The sequence below is a fragment of the Equus caballus genome, chromosome 1 (genome assembly GCF_041296265.1).
Source record: "Equus caballus isolate H_3958 breed thoroughbred chromosome 1, TB-T2T, whole genome shotgun sequence".
Classification (NCBI taxonomy): Eukaryota; Metazoa; Chordata; class Mammalia; order Perissodactyla; family Equidae; genus Equus; species Equus caballus.
The window spans coordinates 94,978,433-94,995,435 of NC_091684.1; the positions used below are offsets into that span (position 1 = coordinate 94,978,433).

Consider the following 17,003-nt stretch of genomic DNA (forward strand, 5'->3'; position numbering starts at 1 on the left):
CTTGGATAAAGTTTTTCACCTCTCTAAGCCTCAGTTTCTTCACCCATCCAATCTCAGGGTTGAGGGGAGGCAACGTATATAAAGTGTAGCACAGGGTTTGGGACACTAAATACATGGCAGCCAGAATTACTACAGATGAGGAATCAGGAACCAAGAGGCAAAGCTGCTCAGGGCCACACAGTCAGCCAACAACAGCGGTTAAACCTGGGACGAAAATCCTACAAACCACGCACAAGAGGTTGAAGTGTCATTCAACTATAAACTATTAACTATAAACGTTTTTAAACATATTTACTCTACAGATATTTCTTCGGCACCTCGAGTACACGGGCACACTTCTGAGAGCTAGACGGTGAATAAAACATACAAGGTCCCTGCCTTCATGGGGTTTCCATTCCAATGCGGGAGCGACACCCTCAACACTAAAGCAAGTGAACGTGTGTAAGCATGCGGCAGGTGCTGAGTCCTGCGGCGTAAAGTAGGCATGCAGAGTGAGGGGGTGTCTCTCGACAGTGTGGTTGAGGAAGTAATCTTCTGATAAAGGTTCACTTAAGGTAAAGGAAACCAGGAAGTGAAAATATTGATATCAGGGGTAGCACTCCAAGCTACAGAGAGTGGGAAACACAAAGGCAGAGGTAGGAGCAATCTTGGAGTTTTCCAGAGACAGCAGAGAGGCCAGCACTGCTCAAGCGGGTGGGAGAGGGGCAGGCCACGGGCTGTGAACTTTGCTCTGAGAGTGTCAGGGAGCCAAGGAAGGGCTTTGAATGGAGGTGTGGGGGGATCTGACTTAGGCTTCAAACAATCACTATCCCCAAGGGAGACCAGAGAAGAGGCCGCTGCAACCATCTCGGTAGAGGAGGGTGGAGGCTTGGACCATGTGGCAGAGCCGGGGGAGGTGAGAAGCAGTCATTCTGAATACATTTTGAAGGCAGAGCTTACATAACTTGCTGACGAACTGGATGTGGGGTATGAACAGAAGGCTGATCCCGAAGACTGTGGTATAAGCAAATGAAAAGAGGGATTTCCATTTAATGAAAGAGGGGAAACTGAGGAAGAAGAGGCAGGAAGGCAAACCAAGAGTTTGCTTCTTTTTTTTTTTTTTTTAAGATTTTTATTTTTTTATTTTTTTCCTTTTTCTCCCCAAAGCCCCCCAGTACATAGTTGTGTATTCTTCGTTGTGGGTTCTTCTAGTTGTGGCATGTGGGACGCTGCCTCTATGTGGTCCGATGAGCAGTGCCATGTCCGCGCCCAGGATTCGAACTGACGAAACACTGGGCCGCCTGCAGCGGAGCGCGCGAACTCAACCACTCGGCCACGGGGCCAGCCCCAAGAGTTTGCTTTTGAATATGCTTTGGAACAAGTTTGAGATGCCAACTGGATGTACTAAGGAACACAAAGAAGTGGCTGGCTCTACAAACCCAGAGAGCATGGAGAAGTCCACGGGAGATTCACGTTTGGGAGCATCAGACATTGAAACACTGGGTGCTGTTGAAAGCCAGAACATGGGATGAGCCCACCTAGGAATGAGAGCAGGTGGGCCTGCATAGCTCCCTGGGGACAGGCCAATGACCCAAGGTCGGGGAGATGAGAGTCTAGAAAAAGAGCCTGAGAGGGAGAGCCCAGGGAGGCAGGAGAGAGCCACGGGTGTGATGTCCTGAGAAAGCCGCATGCAGAAAGAGTTCAAGGCAAAAAGATTGACCAACTGCCAACTGATTGGTCCCATAAGACAAGACTGAGAACTAGCCATGGGATTTGGCCATATGGAGGTCACTGGCGACCTTGGCAAGAGTTATTTGGATGGACAGGTGAGTACAAAACAGCAGGGGAAGAGAGGAAGCCGACTTCAAGATGAGACAAGCCTCTGGAGGAGTTTTGTATAAAGGGAGCCAAGAAAACTGATGATGCTGGAGTGAGGTATGAGTTGATGAGAGGGGACGGGGTCAGTGAACAGCGGAGGCCTTTTCATTACCGTAACTTTTCAATGGCGGCCAGGGTCCGGTGCAACGGGCACTATTCAGGGAGCGCAAATCGTTCCAGCCTCTTTGGAAATCAGTTCAGCAGTATCCATGAAGAGCCTTGAAAAATGGCCACACCCTTTGGCCCATTAATTCCACTTCTGGAAATCTGTCCTAGGGAAATCATTTCAAATACAGAAAGTTCTCTGCATAGACATTTATCCCAGAACTATTTATAATAGGTCTACCAACATCTAAATATACCACAATTGATGATGACAAAGGACGCAGGATGGACCCAGTGACTCCATGAGAATAGGGACAGTGTGTACTTTACCACTTGTCCCCAGCACCAACCATGTGTCTGACATATTTGTTGAATGAATGAATAAAAATTCTTATAAGGTTAAGCAAAAAAAGATATAAAATAATCCTTAAATATTATACATAAATATGCATACACTCATAGTATGATCTCAACCACTTTAAAAAAAATAAAACTTAACCCTATATATATATATATATATGTCTTGAGAGAGAGAGAGAGATGACCACCCAAAATGTAAATGGCAATTATCTTAGGGTGGTGGACCATGATTTCCTTTTTCACTTTACTGTTGTATATTTTGTGTATTTGCAGGAACGAATATGATTATTTTTATAATGGAAAAAAGAAAAAGTCGAGGTCATTTCTTGAAAGAGGAAGGCTGAAGTTAGACAGGACTTAAGGTCAGGCCACCAGGGTCCGACAGGGTTTTGCACCCTCTGAGGGTTCCCAGGCCATCTTCGTGGGTGTGAGTCCAGTTCCAGCCAAGATGGAAAACTACTGATGATACAGTTTTCAGTGAAACAGAGTGGAACACAGAGTGGCAGGTTCACTAAGAATGTAACGATGCACACTGTTCATGTGGCAAATATTTATTGAAGGAACAAAAAGGCTTCACAAAAAATATGTCCACACGTGGCCAGAGATGAGACAACCAACCAACACTGTACTACCTTTTCAGCAATACCATTTTAAACCCTAAGTCAAGAACTAGGATTCCTAAAGCTCTACCCTAGATCCCACAGTGGGGGGTCTGCAGGTGCTCACCGAGGGGCTCCAGGCTCCAGGGCAACCTACTTCCTAGAGCAGAGCTTCTCAAACTTGAATGTGTGCACCACAAACTTGGAGAGCTTGATAAAAATGAGGATTCTGATTCAGTAGGTCAGCAGTGGGAACAGAGATTCTGCACGTCCAACAAGCTCCAGGTGATGCTAAGGCTGCTAGTCTTTTGAGCACACTTTAGTGGCAAGCTCCTAGGATGCTGGGTAACCAGGCAACCCCACGGGTCATGAGAAGTGGCAGCAGGCGACAGCCATCCAGGCAGGCTGCGTCAACCTAAGCAAGGTGAGGGATGCACAGAAGATGCTCAACGAGGCTTCCACTCACTGCTCCAAATCCTAATGCCAAGCACCTCACCAGATGCCCAGCCTGGTCCCCCAGTCCTCAAGGCATGTCAGCGCCCTAAAGCATCCTTGTCCTCAAGCATCTTGGCACCACTGAGATGACTGATGGGAAACAAACTCCAGCCAATTGCATGGGATCTGGAGGGGCCCGAGGCCCCCAATTCCTTGGGGATCTTGGCCAATGACATCTGCTGGAATGGGTCGCAGGGCCTGGGCTTTGCTGGTAGTTGGTTACCTGGAGTAGCCAGCAGCAGATGGCATCAGAGGACAAGTGGAAGCTGCATCCGAAAGGATGGCTCAACAATCGTCCAAAACACCAGAATACAGGTGAACCAAAGAACAGAATGGGAGATGCGACCAAAAGCTGGAATGAAACAAACAGCTCCAGGTAGGGAGCTGGAGGCTCAAAGAGCACTTGTCTTGAGTGTCAGCTGCACAGGTTCTTTGTCAGGGGCCAAGCCAGAGAGGCGGTCAGATGTGGCTGTTGAATCTTCTGCTCCCTGGCCCTTTGCCAGATCCCCCGTGTAGAGCCAGATCCCCACTGTGGGATCTAGGCCATGGGTGACCCAGCCACTGTCCGTTCTGCCTGACATCCCATCCAAGCCAGGCCTGGACATCCCATCCAAGGGGGCCCATGAGCAATCCTGATGTGGCCTTCCCTGCAGGGACAAGCGGTCTGGTCCACACAACATGAAGCCTTGGGTCTGGCTCAGCATCCAGAAGACTGGGCCATGACCTCCATGGGTGAGACATTCACGCTCATTGTAGCCCTTTCTCCATTTTCCCTGGCTTGCTGAACGAAGGAAGATGACCCCCCCAGCCCCGCTCTTTTCAGCCAGCACCCCTTACGCCAGGCTCCAAGGAATCCCTGCCCCTGCCACTACTGAAGGCCACTGGGAGGCCCAAAGTCCTGGGGAGGCTTTGGAAGAACCATGACACATCACCTGGTGCAGGTCAGCTCAGTGGCCATAGAGTGGAACGAGGGAGACTGGAGTCATGGCCTTGCCCCAAGCCTCAGCAGTGGGTCAACACTGGGGAGGGTCACAGAGTCCCTGGCCAGCTACCTTGTCAAGAGAGGTCCTGGGAGGAAAGGAAGGGCAGGCAAGAGAGTGTGGCTGCAGCCACCTGAGCCCTTCCCACGCTGGACCACAGCACAAGACGCCTCCCTCGGCTCAGCACTCAGTAGGGGCACCTTTACCATCAGCCGACCATAGCAAACCTTTCTGGAGCCCTCTCCCTGTGCCAGGGCCTATCCTAGGCATGGAGGACATAAGCTCTATGACAATCCAGATGCCATCTCCAAGGTGCTCACCGTCTTATCAAGGAGAAATATCTGCAAGCTTATTTCCATACAAGGTGGCAGATGCAGTGAAAGAGCAAAAGGATGGAGCAGGATGTGAACCCCGGAATCCCTGCTGCTCGGGGCTGCGTTTCCTACTGCAGAGGACTGTGAGGACCCAGGTCCACCAGCTTCTGTTCTCTGCAGCTGGATGCGCTGATGACGTAACATCACCCCACTGTCTCGCCTCCACAGCATTCTTTACCACTTGCAAGGCTTATCACAAACCTCATCTCTCACAGAGGGTAGGGGCTGACCAAGGTCCAGAGCTCCCACCCCATGTGCTCCTTCCCTCACCCCACAGTGGCCTTGAAGTCTCACTGGTGGAAGTGAAACACCTAGCCTGCCAGGCTGGGCATCTGTTACTGAGTTACCACAATGAACTCTGCCTGCTCCAAGCAGACCATCTCTGGCTCTGGCATCTGCTCAAGCTGTAAGGCCTGCTGTGACCTGCAGAATCCAGACTCGGAATTCTCCCAGGAACAAAGAGCTGAGCCATCTGAATGTCAGGCTTCACCATGCAAATGGTGCAAAAACAGGCTCTTGCCAGGCTGTCTGGGCCCCAGAAGGCCAGTAATGACAGAGTGCCACCCTCAGCTTGCAGCTGGCCCACTTAGCTAAGTGAAGGAGCCTGGCAATGAACACAGCAGGGAGAAGCTGTAGAGCTGGCTACATGGGGTTGGACCGGCCACTGAGCCTCAGAGAGCCTTTGGACACTTCCGTTTGCACTGTGGACAGGGGCAGATGCTCGGACTTCTCCACAGGAGCACTCTGCTGGCAAGTCAGCACCAGAGCCTTGACCTCCTTCTTGAAGTTGGTGTTGAGAAAGCCGTAGATGAAAGGGTTGACACAGGTGGAGGCCATGGCGAGCAGGTGGCACACCAAGAAGATGAGGTTGCCATGACAGATGGGGATAGCCTCATGGTACCAGTCCTCCAAGCTGTTGAACACGTGCAGGGGCAGCCAGAGCACAGCAAAGGCAGCCACCATGGCCACGAGGATCCCATTGATCCGCTTCATCTGCCAAGCCTGCGAGCTGTAGGCGCCCTTGCGAAACACCCACCTCCGCTTCCGCAGGCGCTGGTAGATGCGCACGTAGCAGAAGAGGATGAAGGCCAGCGGGATGCAGTACTGGAAGAGCAGCAGGAAGGTGGTGTAGATGATGCGGTGGTGGTCCAGTGGCCAGGACTCAGTACAGACCACCTTATCTGCCAGAAACTCCAGAGCCTTGGAGTGGTTCTTATGAAACACACTCTTCAGGATGCTGTTGGCCAGGAAGGGCAAGGAGAGGAAGCAGGCAAGGAGCCAGATGACCACGATCCCCAGGTAGGCCTGAGAGACACTGGGCTTCCAGCCTGTTGGATTGATGATGAGTTGATGCCTCTCCAGGGCCACAAGGACAAGCGAGAGGATGGAGACCGTCACTGACATACACTGGATGAAGGCTGACATCTTGCAAAGGACCTCGCCAAAGACCCAGTAGTCCATGAGGGTGTAGATGGCTGTGAGCGGCTGGCAGATGAGGCACATGAGGAAGTCAGAGAAGGCCAGGTTGGCAATGAGGAGGTTGGTCACGTTGGCCTTCTCCTTCTGCCTCATAGTCACACACATCAGGCAGAGGTTGCCCAGGACCCCCACCACCGTCTCAATGCTGTAAGAGGTAACAATGAACACCATCAGATCTGTGGAATCCTGGCAGTGGTCAGAGAAGTTGTATGAGATGCCCTTTGACTTGCTCCTGTTTTGACCCTGCGAGGATCCTGGGAGCAGAAAGGCCAGGAAGTGAGAGATGTTCATAGTGCACGTGAGAAGATTCCAGAAGATTCCGTGACAATGCCTACAAAGCAAACAGACAAATGGTCCTCAGCGATCACGCCTCCTGGGTGAATCCAGGGAGGAGCACGGGCTTGGTAGAGAGGCTCGTGGCTACCTCCATCCCACAGCTGGGACCTGGAGGACCTGAGACTCAGAGGTGTAAAGCAACCTGCCCAAACTCACACAGCCATTAAATAATGGGGTCCAGATACAAACCCAAGTCTGTATGATGCCAGATCTTGCTCTAAAAATTCCCTTAACCTCAGGCTTCAAGGCTGTTTTGATGATAACGAAATTGGGTTAATTACGCAGAGTTCAGGGACAGAATTGTTTAGGGAGCATGGGTAGAAATCTCCTTGTCACATCTTATCCAAACAGACACAGCAGCAAATGCTGCCATGTGCCCAGATCCTTCCATGGTACCCATGCCCGTCAGGATAGAACCGAAACCTCAGGGCTTGACACACAGTGCGCCCTCCGGTCTCAGCCTCTACCTGCCCTGCCAGCCTTGTTGCTCAGGTGACACATGGCAGACTTGAAGACTGCCAGGTATGCAAAGATGGGGTCAGCAGCACACCGGCTCTCTCCACCTGCCCACCATGTGCACACACACGATTAGCCAAGGTCATGGGATGCCTGCCGCCCTCCTCATGGGCCCCCTCCATGTCCATGCTCAAGTCACCTGAAACAGCTTGCAAGTCCGAAACACACCAGCCCAGTCCACACCTCCAGGACCCGGCACAGCCCGTCCCTGTTCTTCTGGTGCCTCCTCAACACGAGGGACTCTGCCAAGATCAAACTGGAATTTGAACTCCAGGTAGTGATGCCAACGACAGATATTTTGATGACATATGGAGTGTCACCACATCATTACACACACCACTGTGCCCCACTTTCCTCACGAGTTCCCTCATCGTCATTGATCCCACAAGCAACTCCCAACTTTCAGGAAACATCAGAATCATTCCAGGAGCATGTGGAAAGCGCAGATTCCAGAGTCCCACACTAGGAGACGCAGCTAAGGGAGTGCAGGATGGGGCCCAGGAATCTGTATTTTCATGAGTGGCCCATGTGATTCGATGCACATGGCCCTGGAGCTCCACTTTGATAACACTGTTCATAGAGGAATACCCTATTTCAGATATTCTCTAAGTCCCATATAATGGTCATGTGTATTTACGACCATTCATATGTTCTTCACGAGTGCGAAGTTAGAGGTCATTTTTACAGAGCATGACCAAAATTAACCAGCGATCAGTAAAATCTACCTGTCACCTGTCATAAATGTCACTCACCTGCATTTGACTCGGCTTATAAAGATGGGTCGCATTTGGCCATTCACAAGATCGAGTCTTGAATTCAACTGACAGTTTACAGTCTGGTTATTTTGGCTACCGGCTAGCAGAGGCAGGAGGATTTTCCTGGCGCCACAGTCTTTTAGCAAAAAGGGCCATTTGGAACTGAACATGACAAATGAAACACACCAAGGCCAAACATAACGTCTGGTATTTGAGTCAAGAGCAGCCACAGCTGCATGAAACTGTGGTGGACGCACTGTGCTCAGAAGCAGTGAATGGGACAGAAACCCAAGGCTCCGGCTGACCACCAGCCAGGGCTGCTCACTGGTGGGGAACAACACCAGCTCTTCCGAAATGGCCAAGTACAGCAAGACCACAGCAGAGTTCCTGGATGGAGAGGGTTCCAGAAAAATCTTCACTGCTTCATTCACTAATTCACTCAATAAACACGTGCCAAGCCCAATGCTAGAGACAAGGGCTGCAAAGATGATTTATACGGCCACGTCCCTCCCAGACCAGAGGAACCAACCACCAGGCATGCAGATGAAACTCAAGGCCACATGGCTGTCACCAAAATCAGTAGGAATGGAATGTCTGTGGGCTGGGAGACCAGAGAAGGGAGCAGAAAGATGAGAGAAGTAACATTGATCCAGGGCTCAAAGGGCTGAAGAGGAGTCAACCATCCAAACGGACAAAGTAGAGGATGGAATGCAAGGTGCAGGGAACATCATGTACAAAGGCAGGGAGGCAGGAAAGAGCAGAGCTCCGCAGAGAACAGCAAGCAGGTCAGAAAAACTAGAGCCCAAAGTGAGTGGAAGGGAGTGGCAAACGATGAGCCTGGAGAAGAGGGCCAGGCCAGGAATGCTGGGTTTGCTGCTGAAAGCTGGCCAGCAAGCTCAAGTTGATTCCAGAAAGATCGCTTGGATGTAGAGAACGGACTGAGCGAGAGGGCTGAGACAGGAAGAGGGGGAGCGCTAGGCAGCATCGTGGATCCGCTTGGCTGTGTAGCCCCCTTCTTGGAGAATCCACATAGAGCTAACACAAGGGATGGTCACACATGTGCCAGGACACCCCATGCCAGTCCCTACTAACTAGCCCACATGGAGGCTTGAACCCAAATCAGCCCTTTCCAGCAGCTTCTGGAAACAGGACACAAGAGGGAAGGGCTGGGGCTGGGAGAGGAGCAACACTGGGAAGGAGGGCCTTGGGGGACCAGGAAATGCCAGGTGGCCCTTGCATCTTTGTCCAGAGCTGCAGAGGCCGGGAGGGGCCAACCATAAGCCCCCACCCCAGGAAGGCCCTCTGTGCACAGGGACTGAGGATTTCCAGAAGCAAACTGCAGGGGTGGGTGGCAGTAATTCGCATCCCTGAGCCCCAGGTCAGCAGGAAAGAGGGGCAGGGTAGTTGTCTGAGCCTGTTGTAGCCAGAGGAGCAGGAAGGGGAATTTGGAAAATCTGGAAGGGCCAGCAGGAGAGGGAATGAGGGAGCCCAGTCTTGGAGGAGAGAGACCAAGAAGGGAGGGGGCTCGCCTCACCCTGGAGAGCATGCGCTTTCCTGGAAGACAGGGGCAGAAGGGATATCAGCTTTCCCCAAGCTTGGAGCACCTTAATCCACACCACAGCCCTGCGAAGAAGGCATCGCTAGGCTGAAGCGAATGAAATCGCCAGTATCCAGCCACGTCTGACCTGCAAAGACGGCAAATGCACGTGGTTCCATCTAATATCAGCCCCATTTTAAAGAGGAGGACCTGGTTAGAGGAAGGGACCTGCCCGCGGTCCCACGGTTAATAAGCGGCAGAGCTGAATTGGAACTCTGGTCAGTCTGACTCTGAAACCCTGCCAGCCAGCCTTTGCAAAGGAGGAAAGGGGAGTGGGGCCGGCGCTACAGCAGGAGGCGAGCTGAGGTGCAGCGGGTGGAGTGGCAGAGTCAGGTTGGAGATGGACACCAAGGTCCCTGCCAGAGCCCAACTTGGCCCACTCACGGAATCCAGGGCCCGGTGAGCTCCTGGGAGCGCTGGGACGATGCTCAGCCAGGTGAGAAGATGCCCCCAGTGGAGAGGCAACTGCCCAGGGGCTTCTGAACCCTCACCTCCCTGGCAGCCCTGGGATGGCCCCGCCTCTCCGGTCCTCGTCCCTCCCAAACAGACTTGGGCCTGGAGCCCCTAATGGAATGACTCTCCTAGACAGAGCTGTCGCTTTCCCCACACAATTTGGAACCTCAGAGGCCTCCTCACCCTGTGAACACAAGAGCACAGTTCCTTAGGGGAGAGAGACCAGCTTGAAGGGCTGTGACTGAGGGAGCATCCGTCCCTTCAAAGTGTCTGTCCCGTACAGCCTCCAGCAGCACTGTTCTTCACCTGGATCACCCCGGGGTGGTCACATCCACTTCCCAGGGCTCTGAACTGGGGCCACACTGACCACTTCAGGGCTTTCTGGGTGATCTGGCCCCCCACAAGGGCCCTCACACCCAGATTGTCCCTCACTTCCCACTGTGAACCTTGGAGATGCCCAGTGAGGACCAGGAGACCTCAGGTCCCCCAGGTACACCCCAGGGGGTGGCGACTGGGGAGGGGGGATTATTGTGCACAATCCGTGAGATGGTGTCCCAGGATCGAGTGCCCAGGCAGCTCTCAAGACAAGGTGGGAACACAGGCCAACCCTAGGGGAGGCCTCCGTGCAGCCTGCCATCCTCATCAGTCGGCAGAAAATTAATGAATGAAACCCTCCGTCAATCTCCCCATGAGGGAAGAAGGGAGAAGGGGAGAAGGACGTCTGCTTTGTTTCCTGCAATTTCAGCGACAGCTCCTGTCTCCCAGGGCCCCAGCGCGCACACATTTTCCCCGCGCCCCTCGCCTCCTCCACTCGCGCTCGCAGGGCTGGTGGCCCCCACGGCTCAGGCGAGGACATCAAGGCTGCGGGAGCCCCAGTTCACTCGAGGGGCCGCCGATCCCCTCGCCCCGGCTGTGCGGCTCTGCGCCCCGGGCTCTGGGAAGCCCACTGGCGCCGCGTCCCTCCCCAGGCGCCCGGGGCCGGCAGCGCGCACTGCTTTCCGAGGGCCCCCGGATCCGGCCGGCCTCCTCCTCCGCCCCCGGGTCCCCCGAGGGCGCGGGCCCGCCCGGCCTCACCTGCTCCGGCGGCCGCGGCGCTCCCTGCGTGCGAAGCGGATCTCCCTGCCCGTGCACCAGCTCGACCCGGCTCCTTCCCGGCTGCCGCCCGCGCCCGCGCCCGCCCCCGCCCAGCCAGCTGCCCGCGCCGCCCACGGGACGCTCCGGCCACCCGCCCGCCCGGGGACCCGGCGCCCGCCCCAGGAGCCGCGCCCTCGAGCCCTGGTTGCCCGCCCCGGAGATGCAGCCCTACACGTGGGTCTCCCCCCACCACGCCACCCGGCCCTGCACGCCAGCACGCTGTAACTGCGTGGCTCTCTCTCACTCTCTCTCTCTGAGCCTCAGTTTTCCCATCCATGAAATGGGCATGAGAAGACCTGCCTTTCATAAACTCCTTCACAAATGTTAATTGCAGGCTTCCTATGAGCTGGCTCTCCTGCTGGGCACACAGAGCTGAACAAGGCAGGGTCCCATCCTTGTGCCATCCTGGAACTCCCAGCCCTGAGGGAGAAGATGGACAAGGGACAAGGAAACAAGTATATAAGTTAGGGCAGAGAGCTGCTGTGGGGAAATGGGTCAGCCTTAGATGGGTAGTCCAGGTGGAGGGCACAGCAAGTGCAAAGGCCCTGAGGCTGGAGGCATTTGGCCACTGGAGACCACAGGAGGGCAATGTGGCTGGAGAATGTAAGCAAGAGGGCTTCCAGAGGGGCAGGTGGAACAGTGAGGGAGGGCCTCTCAATCCTGGAAGGGCCTCCAAGGTGGCTGTAACGAGAGTTAAATGAGAACGCACTGCTTTGGCGTCCAGGTGACAGAACTTGGCTGAAATGGAGCAACATTTGTTGCAAGGGCTGCTCCTATTTTGAAAACACTAACATAATTTCCTGCCTCAAGGAGCCCACACCATAAACTCACTTATGTGGCTGGAGGATCTCCTGAGAGTAACAGATCCGCTTCAAGGGCACCTCCTAAATATTGGACACGCACGGCTCTCCATAAGGCCTTCCACGGCTTGAACTCAGAAACAGAGCAGAGCGGGGGTCACCAGGAGCTGGGGGAGGGGGACATGGGGAGATATAGGTCAAAGGGCACCAACTCCCAGCTGTAAGAGCAACAATTTCTGGGCACCTAGGGTACAGCACGGTGATTACAGTTAACAATACTGTCTTGTACACTTGAAAGCTGCTAAGAGAGATTTTAAATGTTCTCACCACAAAAAGGAAATAGTAATTATGTGACGGGATGGAGCTCTGAGCTGATGCTATAGTGGAAATCATTTTGCAATATATAAATTTATCAAATCAACACAGTGTGCACCTTAAACTTACATAATGCTATGTGTCAATTATATCTCAATAAAGCTGGAAAAAAAACCTTCCATGGCTCCTCATGAGCCACAGGACATGGCCCAGACCACCCAGTCATGCCCCCCACACACACTAAATAACCCCAGAGGCACTATTCATGGTGACATCTATGGAAACGCCCCGGAGTTGTGGGCAGTGGCCCTTTCTAGAATGGCAACTGCCATTTACGGCACATGTGGACTCTACAGACATTACCCTATTTGAGCGTCACAGCAGCTCTGAGAGGTGGCCCTTTTTATTCCTCTTTTACTGATGAAGCCCAGTGAGTCTCAAAGATTGAGCAACTTCCATAAAGTCACTCAGCTAAGAAATGCTCAGATCCAGCCTGCCCAATGCCCAAGCCCCTGCTTGCCGGCCCCCGGGGTTTGCACCTGTCATTTCTCCTTTTGGGCCCACTCTCCTCCCTGCCTTGACTACCCGGAAAACTGCTGCTCCTCCTCACACCCCAGCTCCAATGTCCCCTCTGCCTTCTGTGCTCTGCTGCGGAGGCAAGTGGCGCAGCCTGGTTGTATGTCTGCACAAGCATCCTTGGCTCCCTCCCCCGCATCTAGGGCACTGTTCTTGTCTCTGCCCCCAGAGCCCAGCATGGGTCCACACACAGTGGCAGCGTCTGACAAAGGAAGGAAGGAATGCATTTAATGGGACCTCATTGTAACGGTGGCTTCCTGGAGTCTAAAGTGGAGACTGTTTCCCAGCCAGAAACCGCTCAACTATAGACATCTGTTCTCTGTGTGGATGAGAACTTAACACTGTCACCTCCTCCTCGTGGGGCAGCCAAGTGGGGACTGTGCTGCCTGCAGCCTCTGCGGCCGTGCTGGTGACCCTTGAGGCAGGCTGCCACACAGACACGCTGGGAATGCTGCCCAGCCTGGGCCCTAGCCCCCAGGGGTCAGAGGACAGCCGAGGAGCAGAGAGGGCAGAGAAGGTGGCGGACGGCTCCCATGCCAGCGGAAGCCCCTGCTCTTATTCCATCCTCACACCCATCTGGTGGGTGTGATCATCCCATTTCACAGGCGAGAAAACTGAGGCTGGAAGAAGTGGAGTGACTTGTCTCAGTCACCCAAGTTGTAGACAGTGGGGCTGGGATCTGAGCCCAAAGTCCAAGCTCCTTCTCCAGCACCGTCTTGGCGCCCCTGAGAGGGGCAGGGAGCTCCTCGTAGCAGACATTCCTAGTTAAACCAGCGCAGCAGGAGCTGGAGTCAGACCCTTTGAGTCTGCTGGGGAAGGAAACAGCGCCCCCTGGTGGCTGCAGAGCCCGGCACGGAGCATAGCGGGAGCATCTGCAGCTCCTCAAGAAAGCAGAGCCGGTGAACAAGAAACTGGGAGCTGTCCTTCCCTCCTGGCTGGCATCAGGGCCAGGACCCCCGTCTAAGAGGTCCTGCCAGCGGCCAGGCTGCATTCCACAGTCTCTGAGGAAGGGGCTCAGCAGGGTTTGCCCTGCGCCATAAATCTGGCAGTTCTGTCTCACCTCACAGACATGGATCCTCTTTCATAGCTTAGTGACAGACCTCACTTCCCGCCCCCTTAGGAATGCTCCACGTGAATCACCTTGGAGTCAAACAGGAGCAGGTGTGTTGGGCCCTCGACAGCTCGCAGTTTGACCTCTCAGTCTGCTGCAGGGTCAGTGTTCTCCTTGGTCTATGAGAAAGCTGGGATCAGGGAAGGGGGCTGGACCCCAACGACACCCTGGCAGGCGATTCGCTGTTACTTTTGCCGCCTGGAGAGCCAGGGTGGTGAGTGGTCACGAGCTGGGCATGGGAGGCAGCTCCCCGAGCCTCCGACGCCCTCCCTTCCATAAGATGGAGATAGTAAGACAATCCTCCTCGAGGGCTGCCATGAGGTGAAATGAGATGACATGTAAACAGCTTTGAGCAGAGACCCCGGCAGGAAACGCACCCTGGAAATCTGTGGCTGCTGGTATAATTCCTGTGGCCTGTGCGCTTGTCTACCTCCTCATGCCTCCCCCCACAGCTAATGAGCAGTCCCCACCAATTCTAGTCTGAAACCTCTCCACCCACACGGCATGACCCCTACCTAGCGCCTGAATTAGTCCCACACACTCCTAACAGGCCCCACGCTCTCAGCCACTGGGAGCTTCTAAAATCGGTCTGACTCTATTTCTCCTTTAGCCCCGCCCAAGGGTGCCTCCCCCAGATCTTTCTCCACTTAAACTCTTTATTTTTAGGGAATATCATTGCGTTTCGCATATCCAGGCTTGTGTCAACGTTGCTTCCACAGCCTGGACTCACAGAGCTCGTTTTCCACTTGGAAATCTCCAGCTCCTTCTTGGAGGCCCAGCCTACACAACCAGTCCTGTGTGGAATGTCCCTCACCCCCCCACCTGCTCCTTCTCAAGGGAAGCTGACAAGTGGGTCCCCCCACCCAGAGCTCCTGGGCAACTGTCCTGCTCTTTTCCCAGAAGACTCTTAGCAAAGGAATGTCGATCAGCCATCCAGGAAAATCAGCTTCTTTTCCCGTTCTTATGAACAGAGAAACAGAGAGTCCCATATATTTAGAAATCAACAGCACAAAAGGGATAGGTCAAGATAAACAAACAAAATAATTGACCTGAAAAGAAACTGAAGTAACTCAGGGATAGAGCTTTAAGAGAGCAAAAACTTCCAGTAATCCTTCGACAAATTAACAAAGTTGCTGAACCCATAAGACAAGACCAAGAAAGAACTCTTGGACGTCAATCGTATGATTACGGAAATAGCAAAACATTTTATCGGAAGGGATGGGAGGAAGAGGGAAGGATGTGTCTCGTAATATAGAGCAAAACCACAAAAAGATGGGAAATGTGGGAGCAAAAATAAAAGACATAGATGATTAATGCAAAGGATCCAATACCTGATTAATAAAATTTCCAGGAAGGGAGAACCAAGAAAATGAAAGGGAGCATATCATTCAGAGCCCAAGCAGGGGGCAGGATTCACCCCCAGTCCCCAAATGAAGGGACATGAATGGGAGGGTCACCTTCAGAGGGGTGGGCAGGGTTAAGGGAAAATAGAAGGACTGGTGAGGCACCCAGAGACAAGCAGAAGCAGTTACCCGCCTACGGCTAAAGGAACAAGGGACAAAACCATGTCATCAGAGCCAGGGGGCCACCCACTGAGCTGCTATAATGGAGGCAGGCCGCCATCACCAGAGACTCAGCATTGAAGCAAGGGGAAGTAGGGAGGACGTCTACCCACCTCTCCTTCGCTTCCAGGCTCCTGTGGGTTCCAGCCATTGACCAAATCCAACTGGAGTCCAGCCGGCAAAGGGTCATCCAGCCTCCCTGGGCCTAGAGAAGGACAGAGAACAAAGAGGGAGAAAGGATCTGTGTGGGGTGTAAACAGAAAGCAGCCAGCACAAGGAATTATCAATAAAAGAAAGTTTTCCAGGGGTGTAGAGTGAAAGGATCCCCTGGGTGCTGGTCCACACCCAGACAAGTCACTGTAAGATTTCACAACACCAAGGATAAACAGAAGACTCTAAAATGCCCCACAAGGAGGAAAATGTTGCTAACAACAACAACAAAAGGGATAATTGACCATTATCATTTTTTTTAACCAGCAGAATGGATTTATTGGAGAATGGCAAAGAATTGCAGTTGAGGGCACGCCACAATAACAAACCGCATGCAAGTCAGGAGAAAACAAGGGAGGGAAACACTTTTGTGAAGCTGGGAGAGGCTGTTGTAAACAGAGTCCATTGGAGGAGACCAGGAGCTCCAGGGGCAGTAGCTTTTCTTTTTTTATTATTTAATTATTTTATTGAAGTGATATTGGTTTATAACATCATATAATTTCAGGTGTACATTATCATATATCAGTTTCTGTATAGACTGCATCGTGCTCACCCCCAATAGTCTAGTTTTAATCCGTCGCCATGACAGGTGCCCCTTTACCTCTTACCTCGTTCCCCTCTGGGAACCACTAATCTGTTCTCTTTGTCCATGTGTTTGTTTATCTTCCACATATGAGTGAAATCATACGGTATTTGTCTTTCTCTGTCTGGCTTATTTTGCTTAATATCATACCCTCAAGGTCCATCCATGTTGTTGCAAATGGCATGATTTTGTCTTTTTCATGACTGAATAGTATTCTATTGTATATATATACACACGATATTTTCTTTATCCATACATCCGTTATGGGCACTTGGGTTGCTCCCACATCTTGGCTATTGTGAATGATGCTACGATGAACATAGGGATGCACAGATCTCTGAATTGTTGATTTCATGTTCTTTGGGTAAATACCCAGTAGTGGGATGGCTGGATCGTATGGTAGTTCTATTTTTAGTTGAGGAATCTCCATACTGTTTTCCATAGTGACTGCACCAGTTTGCATTCCCACCAGCAAAGTATGAGGGTTCCCTTTTCTCCACAACCTCTCCAACATTTATTTTTTATTTTGGTGATTATAGCCATTATAACGGATGTAAGGTGATATCTCCCTGTAGTTTTGATTTGCATTTCCCTAATAATTAGTGATATTGAACATCTTTTCACGGGCCTGTTGCCCATCTGAATATCTTCTTTGGAAAAACGTCTGTTCAGATCTTCTGCCCATTTTTTGATCGGGTTGTTAGTTTTGTTCTTGTTGAGTTATATGAATTCTTTATATATTTTGGAGATTAACCCCTTGTCAGATATATGATTTGCAAATATTTTCCCCCAGTTGGTGGGTTGTC

The 17,003-nt window shown here is 52.4% G+C and overlaps 1 protein-coding gene across 3 annotated transcripts; it reads right to left on the bottom strand.

Moving 5' to 3' along the window:
• Nucleotides 1-2,857: 2,857 nt before the first annotated feature.
• Nucleotides 2,858-15,666, bottom strand: NPY4R (neuropeptide Y receptor Y4). 3 transcript variants are annotated; one of them, XM_014734125.2, is made up of 2 exons: nt 15,518-15,666; nt 2,858-6,580 (listed from the first exon to the last, which is right to left on the bottom strand). In XM_014734125.2, the coding sequence occupies exons 1-2, from the start codon at nt 15,592-15,594 to the stop codon at nt 5,413-5,415; spliced, it is 1,245 nt and encodes a 414-aa protein (XP_014589611.2). In that variant the 5' UTR covers nt 15,595-15,666; the 3' UTR covers nt 2,858-5,412. The 3 variants fall into 3 exon arrangements, with proteins under 3 accessions (XP_014589611.2, XP_023504365.2, XP_070121638.1); XM_023648597.2 differs by lacking the exon at nt 15,518-15,666 and adding an exon at nt 10,981-11,070; XM_070265537.1 differs by lacking the exon at nt 15,518-15,666 and adding an exon at nt 7,241-7,345.
• Between the last annotated feature and the right edge of the window lie 1,337 nt (nt 15,667-17,003).